Here is a 10,451-nt window from a genome sequence, read left to right as displayed (position 1 = left end):
CACTTTGTTGGAACCACAACCATTTCTGAGGAACTACATTGTTTGGCGGAAGAATACTGTTTTTATTAATATAATTATATTTTATTTGCTTTGTTTTATTTTGTGAAACCCTGCTACATATATGCAATAACCATTTTATAAATGCTTCGCGTCGTGCCTAACAACACCCCTTAGCCGTTATAAATTCACTGTAAACCACGGCTTCTTGGGGCTTATTGCTTTATTCCCCAACACTGCCCATTTTTCCCTATCAAAGCTTCCACAAACTTCCTCACTCCTACACTTTATTCACAGTATTTTAAATCCCTCTGTCAGATAATCAAATTTTATATTATATCACAAATCCAGTGATAATTAGGGTGGTATTTTTGAATTCATCTGACATGATTCTTCTGTTCCCTAAACCCTCTTTAATTTGTGCACACAACCCGTGTGATTCAGTTATGGCTAACAGAAGCTGTTGTTAAAGGTGGTATCTGTCGACATCAGGACGAAGGAGATCCTTGGAGACATAGAGCTGGTGAAACTTGAAAAGGAGGAATTCTTGTTCAATGATCAGTGGTACTGCAGATGCATCAATGTGACGACTCCCTCTGGAGAGCGGGTCGAGTTCCCCTGCTATCGCTGGATAGCCAATGAAAAGGAAGTGGTTCTTCGAGATGGCAAGGGTGAGTCCCATCTGGACTGAATGAAGCGTGTCACAAATACTGTCGTTTGTGTGTGTCTGTGTGTAATTATGTATGTATTTGTGCATGTACATTTAGGTCGATTGCCTCAGGATGATAATATGAAAGAGTACAGGCGCATGGAACTGGAATCCAGACATATATCTGACACATACATTTGTGTGAGGTACTAGTGATATTTTACCAGACACTGTAATCTGGAATATGCGGTTTTGTGCTGAACACAATATAAACGCAGTCGATGCCTTCATTAAGAATGTGAATTGTTTTTGTCAAGAGAACATCATTATTTATATTCAAGAAAAGTCCTCCCCAGCCTGCTGTCACTAAAGGTACAGGTCTTTTGGAGTCGGAGACATACTGAACTGACACAAACTAGAGCTCATAATTGTGAACTAATTCAATCACTTCCTAATTATTAACTTTTTAAAATGAATTATTTTTTATTATTATTTTATGTTTTTGTTTGAAATAAACAGAGAACATCCATCCTTTGGTAAGAGTAGTAGTCACAATTTCAACCTGTAGCCGACTTATTTGGGGGATATCATATTCATAAATTAGTTTCCACAAAGAACCCAATTGTTCACTTTTAAGGCGTTACTGTTGTGATTAGAAATTAATTGGGTATTCTTTATTAATTGGTCATAGTTCCCAAGTAGTCCTCAATGAGGATATATTTTTTTAGTAATTATCAAATATCTAATAAGTAACTACCTTTGTCCTAAATTTGCTACTACTTACTGCTTAGTTAATCTTGCTCCTCTATTAGTTAATAGTATTAAGTTAAGTGTTAATGTAGTACTACCTATTACTTCCTGCATAGTTACTTGTTAACAACGGACCATTATTCTAAAGTGTTACCAAATTTCTACAGTAATATCGTATATAAAAAAAGTCAAATTTTAGAATTTTAAACGTTTTAAAGAAAGCATAAATATGAAGGAATTGATTAAATAATTGTACAGTGTTGGTGTTTCCATCTCTTGATAAAGATCACAAGTTATACTGATAGACCACACCCCAAAAACAGCTGTGAGAGAAGACAGACAGTCTGTTGTACTTGTGCTCACATGTGAGCAGGATGTTCACGTACACGGTGTCTGTCACCACTGGCAATCAGGTGTTTGCTGGGACAATTGATTACATTTACCTGACGCTGGTGGGCACGGAGACATGCAGTGACCAGACTCTACTGGACAAATCCTTCTTTGACCGTTTTGCAAGAGGATCGGTAAGAATTGTTTTTCCCCTTGCAAATTCAGCACAAATTCAGTGGAAACAGCTATGTACTGTATTGAATAGTACAGGTTGTTCACTACTTAAACATGAAGCTATTTCATTCATTTATTGATGTCTAATGCTTATCAGATATATTTTATCACTCTCATTTAATTGTGGCTGTCATTAAAGACTTTTGTTTCCTCACAAAAAAGTGAGAAGTCACAGTCAACAAAACATGCAATATTATAACCCCGCTTTCAGTTTCATTACAAGTAACGCAAGTTACGTAATCAGATTACTTTTTTCCAAGTAACTAGTAAAGTAACATTACTTTTTAATTGACAAGAAAGTTACTTTTCAAATAAGTAACACCAGTTACTTTGTTTTCCATGTATTGATTGACAGCCCTCCTGTCCTCATGTTGAGAGGAACCAGTGTGAACATGATGATACTGTAGTTCTAGACTAATATCAGCATGTATTTACTCATCTCATTCGCACAAAAACAGATTCAGTATTCCTCAAAATGAAGGACATCATGCGTCAGGACATGACGCAAACATGTTAAATAACACAAATATGTATTTAATTCCATTTTATTAACCAGTATCTTTACTGTTGTCCTTCGATGATCAACCATACTAATAAACAAAAATGACTTTAGATAAACGTAACATTTGTGTTTATTTTCTTTTTTTTCTGAAGAGAGAAAAATGAGGCCAAGGCAGATGAAAAAAAGTACAAAGTAACGCAAAAGTAACGTAACGCATTACTTTCCATAAAAAGTAACTAAGTAACGTAATTAGTCACTACATTGTAATGCATTACTTTTAAAAGTAACTTTATAAAACGGAGAGTTCCGATCCTTGATTCTGATTGGCGGAGCAGCGTTCGAAGCTGTTGTAAATTACTCTACAAACATACACCTTTGTTTACTTCTGTCTGTTGCTCGGCAACCACTTTGTTGGAACCACAACCATTTCTGAGGAACTACATTGTTTGGCGGAAGAATACTGTTTTTATTAATATAATTATATTTTATTTGCTTTGTTTTATTTTGTGAAACCCTGCTACATATATGCAATAACCATTTTATAAATGCTTCGCGTCGTGCCTAACAACACCCCTTAGCCGTTATAAATTCACTGTAAACCACGGCTTCTTGGGGCTTATTGCTTTATTCCCCAACACTGCCCATTTTTCCCTATCAAAGCTTCCACAAACTTCCTCACTCCTACACTTTATTCACAGTATTTTAAATCCCTCTGTCAGATAATCAAATTTTATATTATATCACAAATCCAGTGATAATTAGGGTGGTATTTTTGAATTCATCTGACATGATTCTTCTGTTCCCTAAACCCTCTTTAATTTGTGCACACAACCCGTGTGATTCAGTTATGGCTAACAGAAGCTGTTGTTAAAGGTGGTATCTGTCGACATCAGGACGAAGGAGATCCTTGGAGACATAGAGCTGGTGAAACTTGAAAAGGAGGAATTCTTGTTCAATGATCAGTGGTACTGCAGATGCATCAATGTGACGACTCCCTCTGGAGAGCGGGTCGAGTTCCCCTGCTATCGCTGGATAGCCAATGAAAAGGAAGTGGTTCTTCGAGATGGCAAGGGTGAGTCCCATCTGGACTGAATGAAGCGTGTCACAAATACTGTCGTTTGTGTGTGTCTGTGTGTAATTATGTATGTATTTGTGCATGTACATTTAGGTCGATTGCCTCAGGATGATAATATGAAAGAGTACAGGCGCATGGAACTGGAATCCAGACAACTACTGTTCAGGTTTGATGCCACAGTTACAATAAAGGTCAAGCTCAAGCTTTATTGAGATCCCTTGTGGGCAATTTAGGTGCAGAGAAACAGAAATACAACAGACCCATACAATACATTCCTATAAAAACATAAATACATAAAAATATCTAAATAAAATAAAAAGAGAAATTTCCCTAAAAAAATCCTTTCGAACCATTTAACACCCGAATTGCACAGGGGACCAACACATATTTATATCGGTTACTATTTTATTGCTAAACTCTTGGCATAAAATGTCACCAGACACAGGTCAGCATACAAACAAATGAAAACCTAGTGGAGGAACAGGAAAACAGGACAAAATAAATAGTGCAATGAATTCGATGCAGATGGACATGGAACTGTAATCCAGACAAAACAAAAATCAGGTTTAATGCCACAGTTACAAGCTGTAAATGTTGTCTTTATTTTTCCCTAGATGATTCAGTTGGCAGTTTGTTTTACAGTTTAAAATGCTTAACACTCCGATACTGTTAATACACTTAGACTAGAATAAAAACTTTTGATTTCACCTAAAATAATTCTCCAAATAACTGAAAGATTAATTTTGCGGTTTCTTGAAGGTGGAAGGAGTGGCGCCCTGGTTTCCCCCTGAGCATCGATGCCAACACAGGCACTGAACTTCCTTTGGACATTCAGTTTGAAACTGCAAAAACTGTGGACTTCTCTTTGAATTACCTTAAAGCGTAGGTTACACCGTTTGCGTTCATCTCTTTGCACGTATCACCAACAGATATGCCTGTTATTGATTTCCTGTGACAAATGCCAGGAAATATCTCAAAATAAACGGAGAGACAAGTGTAGCTGAAACTGAACCAGACATTATGAGCATTCAGTTGTATTGTTCTTGCCATGATCTTCTCTTTCAGGATTGAGAATCTTGGTCTTAATAAACTTATGAGGTTGTTCCAGTCCTCTTGGACCGATATTGCAGATTTTGGAAAAATATTTGTGAAAATCAAGAACACTGTGTCAGGTTTTAATTGTTTCTTCCTTAGTTCTTTTTTATTCACTTTTCTCTAATACTAAAACAAGCTGTCCTCTGACTGAGTGTAAAACAGGCTGAGACACATTGTTTGCATACTCCTAAACTCACTGGCAGCTGACTCTATTATTCCCTTTGACAGAGCATGTGATGCAGAACTGGAACGAGGACTTGATGTTTGGCTATCAGTTCTTGAACGGCTGCAATCCTGTGATGATCAGTAAGTGCATGAATCTTCCAGACAACTTTGCAGTCACACAGGAGATGGTGGAAAGCTCCCTGGATAGAGGTCTCACACTACAGGAGGAATTAAAGGTCAGAAGAAAAACGAAACAACACTTACAAAAATAAAAAGAATACGTTTTATTTATAGAGAACTTTACATGGGTTAAAAAATATGCATAAAAACAACTTGTAATGCATCAGATCAATCACAAATTAAAAGCACTCCTAAAAAGACGAGTTTCGAGTAAATTGGTCACAGAGGAGCAGAGATTATGGGACGACGTGTGGTGATGAAGCACATCGGAGAGTTCTGGTTATAGGGGGCTTTGTAGATGAAAATAGATCCATTGTGGGACAGGAAGCCAATGAAGCTTTTGGAGGACAAGCAGTGAGTGAGCAGGCTGCAGCAGAATTCTGGATGTACTGGAGTTTACTTTGGATTTTGGAAAGCTGTAGCAGTGGTCAATTCTGGATGTTAATTAATTACAGTGAATGGAATAGAAATTCTCCAGTGTCCAATGCTAAATATCTATCTGTTACAGGCAGGAAACATCTACATAGCAGACTATGCAGTACTGGAGGGAGTGCAAGCCAATGCCACAGACCCAGATACCCAGCAGTATTTGGCTGCTCCCTTCTGCCTACTGTACAAGAACAGCCAGAATGAAATCATACCGATTGCTATTCAGGTGCCTGCAGAAATAATTTTGTAAAACAGTACTTAAAAAGTTGGTGCTTGAACTAAGCGTTGGAGTTTTTACCAAATACTTACTTAACAGCTCAGCCGTCAGACCACCGCAGGGGTGGGGAACACAGTCTTTCTCCCGAGCGATAATCAGTACGACTGGATGCTGGCCAAGATATGGGTGAAATGCTCCGACTTCAATGTACACCAGCTGGAAACACACCTTCTCAGGACGCATCTGACCTCTGAGGTTTTTGCCATAGCCATGTACAGACAGCTCTCTGCAGTCCATCCCATATACAAGGTAGCATTCTTTAACGTTTTCATTGCTATGAGATTTAGAGGTAACGTTTTTGATGTTAAAAATTTATTGTCAGGTTTTACTAAAGACATGCAGTGAAACATTAGTGATGAAAAGGCATGGATGCAGTGGCATATGCATTTTTAGGAGTTTCCCTTTCAGACTAAATTTATGGGAGAATGAATCACGCAACATGATTTACTAAGGTTTGTGATATTCAGTTTACTTGTATACGCCATTATTTAATGTCCAGATAAAGCATGTCTTAACCCATTTAGTGCCTGTGTTTTTACAGTAGTAGATTACACACAGGTTCCTGACCTTCCAGGATCCAATCATGGTTTTTGTGCCTTTGATTAATCAAATTGACAAAGTATCTCAAGGGTATAACATGCAACGTACATTTTCCAGTTCTGAATTCTGATTGGATGAAGTGTGTTCAAATCACTGTAAAACACATCGGTGTCCTTTATCATATTGCTCTTGCTATAAAAGCAAAAAGGCACTCAAGGTAGGGTGTTACAATGATTTTGGCATGAAACCCCTTACCTGTGGTACAAACACTGAAACGTGTGGCCTAGAGTGGTTTATTGCTTTCAGTGTCTTGCTGCCAGGCTTATTTTTAAATGCTTAATTTTCTCCTTACAGTTGCTGATACCTCATGTCCGTTTCACCATTGCCATCAACACTGCAGCTCGTGAAAAACTCATCTGTGAATCTGGGCTCTTTGATAAGGTATCGTCTCGGTTACGTATGTACCCCTCGTTCCCTGAAGGAGGGAACGGAGACGTCACGTCGGAGGACCGACGAATTGGGATCTCGCTTAGAGGGACCAATCTACTTCGAGTGTAAACTAAACGAGCCAATGCACATTGGCATGCGATTATTGTGATCGCTCGGCTCCGCAGCGAAAAGCTGAATATGCGCTGCACCTGCTGCCTACTTATACTCACGCTGTGATCAGCAGCAGCTGGATCCAATAATCGCATGCCAATGTGCATTGGCTCGTTTAGTTTACACTCGAAGTAGATTGGTCCCTCTAAGCGAGATCCCAATTCGTCGGTCCTCCGACGTGACGTCGAGAGTGACCGACTGAGAGGGAACTTTAACCCTGCATAAACAGTACCTTGTAAGGAAACACAACTTTTCTATTCGTGTTCATCTCTGATGTCTCTGCTTCGTTCACATGACTTTAAGCTCTGGAGATGCATACAGTTTTAACCTGTCTACCTGTTAGGGGTGGGAATCACCAGAGAAGCCACAATACAATATCATCATAATACTTAAGCCACAATACTGTACCCAAAGTTAACGTTATTCAAGAACATGCACGATTCCACCTGAGGGCTCAAATATAGGAATATATTCCTTGCCTCCACAAGCTAACGAACACTTTGGTGATGCCAAAGATGAAAATATTCACAACATGCTCATGATTGAGATTCAGGACCAAAGGCTATCTGAAAGGCTTCAATCAATGGCCGACTTGGCACTCAGAAATGCCGTAGAGCTCGTGAGGCGGTCAGAACAACTCCATGGATATGTTAGTGAGCAGGCTGCCAAAGCGAGTGCTCACATCAGCGAGGTTGTCAGCACCAGGGGAAAATCCCAACATAGCGTGAGAGGCAGACAGCTCTGTGGCTCAAAACGAAAGCAGACAGAACATGTGACTGAGGGGAAATGTAAAAGATGTGGGAAGAATCATTGAAAAGGGGAAATATGTCCAGCAAAAAGTGCTGAGTGCCACAAATGCAGGAAAGGGGGTCTTTTGGCTGCAGCGATGTAATAAACTTCCTGGGTGAGTTAACCCATATTGTAAATGTAAAACGCCTAGTCGTCACAGAAGCTCCCGTACTTGCATTCTATGATGTTACGAAGCCCACAGTCATCAGTACAGATGCAAGCAACTGCGGTCTGGGTGGGGTTTTGCTCCAGGACCATGGTGGACAGTTGAAACCAGTCCCAAAGAGAACAAAACCTCCTGAACAATACTTCCTACCTCCTTGTGCATCAAATGCACTGACCAGACATGAAGAAACGACCAGGAAATCACAAACGAGTCCAGTACAGCATTATGGGAGATGGAGTTAACATAAGTTTTAAGAGATAAAAAATTTGACATGCTTAATAATTCCTTTCACTTTTCACATGGTACTGACGTAAATTAAATATTAATATGTAGAGGTGCTACAACAGCCCAAAACCAAAACCCCATTAGACTTGAATATAATGTTATGCTGCATCGATTTTTTTACCCACCCCTACTAGCTGTAGGCTCTGGCTTCAAATTCACTGCACTTCTTTAAACAAGCATTTACAAAATGTAATCTGAGACAGAAAAATAATCACTAGTGTCCTACCTCAAAGGCTAACGCCACCGGTGGAATTGCAGTTGTCGAAGTGATTGATAAGGCCATGAAGACTTTAACCTACAAGTCCCTGTGCTTCCCTGAGTCCGTGAAAGCTCGAGGAGCGGACAACAAGGACGACCTGCCCGACTACTACTACAGAGATGATGGCATGATGGTCTGGGAGGCAGTGAAAAGGTAACTGATAAAATACACAAAAATGTACAGATGTTCAAATGCTACTGGTGAGATTTAATGACAATGAAGTCAATAGTAAAGCATTTGACACCAGGATTTATTTTAGAATTTGCTGATCTTCCTCCAGTTTCGTTTCTGATGTGGTCAGGATCTACTACGGCAGTGATGAGTCCGTTCAGGAGGACGAGGAGATCCAGGCATTTGTTCAAGATGTCTGCTCCTCCGGTATGAAGTACTGTCCCCAGGATTGTGGTGAGTTCAGGATCAATTTACTATAAGTGTGCATGTTCTTATGATTGCATATGTATTGTGTTTGCATGGCGTACAAAGTCACATTTCATTGCATATCGGTCAAAATGTTACCAATGTTCACAGAGTTTCCAGATTCCCTGAAAACTCGGGAGCAGTTGGTCGAGTACCTGACTGTTGTGATTTTCACAGCTTCAGCACACCATGCTGCTGTCAACTTCGGACAGGTGGGATTACAAAGACTTTTCTGGATGAATCTAAACTATGCCTGGGTTAGCGTCTATAGGCTGATATCTGTGTGCCTGCCTGTGTTCCAGTATGACTGGTTTGCCTGGGTCCCAAACAGCCCTTCCACCATGAGGAAGCCTCCTCCCACACAGAAGGGCCAGGTGGATATGAAGTACATCATGGAGAGTCTGCCGGACCGTGGACGTGCCAGTTGGCATCTAGGAGCAGTTTGGGCCCTAAGTCAGTTCCAGGATGAAGAGGTTTGATGACCGATTATTCATAACTAGTTTGAATATACTTGCAACACAAAACAAAGAAAACAGTATTTTGTCCAAATCTTCTCCCCAGCTGTTTTTAGGTGTGTATCCAGATAACTACTTCACTGACCAACCAGTCTTGGAAGCCACTAAGACTTTCCGTGAGAAATTAGTTGAAGTGACCAACATCATCAAGAGCCGAAATGAAAAACTGAAATTGCCCTATTGGTATCTGTCTCCAGACAGAATCCCCAACAGCGTGGCCATCTGAGAGAACATCCGTGGGAAATATATATATATACTTTTTAACTGGGCTATTTGGATCCACATCACAACATGACTCCATAAACAAAATAATTGCTACAGTAACTGTAAGGATTTTAGTGAAAATGGTAATCTGGATGGAAATAATACAAAGTATTATACACTTACAACAAGAATTGGATGTCTATACAAAAATAAAAACAAACAAATATGCAATCACCATTCACAGTAATTGAAATGGGATGCATTTAGGGATTCTCATCAGCGACGTGTGGGTGTGTGTTACTTCAAGAGAGCAACCATCTGCAAACATGCAAACAAATGTAATTTTTATAATCATTAGTCATTCATGTAGTTGTCATTTGATTTATCATTTAATCACATTTTATGACGTCATTTGTTCATCATTTTTTTATTCTTCATTTGTCATTTTATGTTTTTATATGACTTATTATTTCCTTTCTATCTTACGATTGTGGGGTTTCGTAACAAAATAACACTTGTTGGATTTGTACTGATTAGATAAAGTCGGAGCATTGAAACACTAAGATTATTCAATAAACCAACTCTGCTCAATTTTACCATCACTTTGTCTCCTGCTTTCTGCTCTTGTCAAATTTGCTTTGGTTACCAGACAAGACTTGCTGTTGACAGGTTTTACTGGTTGACAAAATGGATATTTGCTGGTAGGATTCGGCATCTGAGTGGTCGGAAATCTTCTATAGAAATCTAACAGTAACACAAATAAGATATTATTTTGTCATTGACGCTATGGGAACACTACTGTGTGAGCTGGTGTCTGAAGCACATGTCTAAACACACCAATCTGAATATATGGATATCATGAAATAGCATAGTGCTTCACCGAGTCCATAAATAGATGCCAGAAATGCACGTCGACAGTAGGGCTGGGCGGTATGATGGTAGATATCGTTACCACGGTATAAAGTGTCTATTGTTAGAGATTCTGCTACATCA

General features: G+C 39.3%; 1 protein-coding gene across 1 annotated transcript; it reads left to right on the top strand.

The window, feature by feature from the left end:
* Window positions 1-1,770: 1,770 nt before the first annotated feature.
* LOC107575181 (arachidonate 5-lipoxygenase-like) lies at window positions 1,771-9,610 on the top strand. The gene is made up of 14 exons (XM_016261601.1): window positions 1,771-1,920; window positions 3,336-3,534; window positions 3,631-3,703; window positions 4,297-4,419; window positions 4,603-4,709; window positions 4,861-5,033; window positions 5,486-5,632; window positions 5,723-5,932; window positions 6,578-6,664; window positions 8,297-8,475; window positions 8,603-8,727; window positions 8,851-8,951; window positions 9,042-9,212; window positions 9,301-9,610. The coding sequence occupies exons 1-14, from the start codon at window positions 1,771-1,773 to the stop codon at window positions 9,478-9,480; spliced, it is 2,025 nt and encodes a 674-aa protein (XP_016117087.1). The 3' UTR covers window positions 9,481-9,610.
* Window positions 9,611-10,451: the final 841 nt, after the last annotated feature.

Source organism: Sinocyclocheilus grahami, unplaced genomic scaffold, assembly GCF_001515645.1.
Source record: "Sinocyclocheilus grahami isolate Dianchi unplaced genomic scaffold, SAMN03320097.WGS_v1.1 scaffold2499.1, whole genome shotgun sequence".
Classification (NCBI taxonomy): Eukaryota; Metazoa; Chordata; class Actinopteri; order Cypriniformes; family Cyprinidae; genus Sinocyclocheilus; species Sinocyclocheilus grahami.
The sequence above is the reverse complement of the archived record's forward strand: the minus strand, read 5'-3'. Positions and strand labels throughout refer to the sequence as shown.

Bases quoted from the DNA above. Each gene is read 5' to 3' on its own strand.
- LOC107575181 (XM_016261601.1), top strand. From the start codon at position 1,771: ATGTTCACGTACACGGTGTCTGTCACCACTGGCAATCAGGTGTTTGCT. The intron at 5,933-6,577 runs GTAGCATTCTTT...TTCTCCTTACAG, and splicing joins CAGTCCATCCCATATACAAG to TTGCTGATACCTCATGTCCG. The intron at 6,665-8,296 runs GTATCGTCTCGG...CCTACCTCAAAG, and splicing joins AATCTGGGCTCTTTGATAAG to GCTAACGCCACCGGTGGAAT.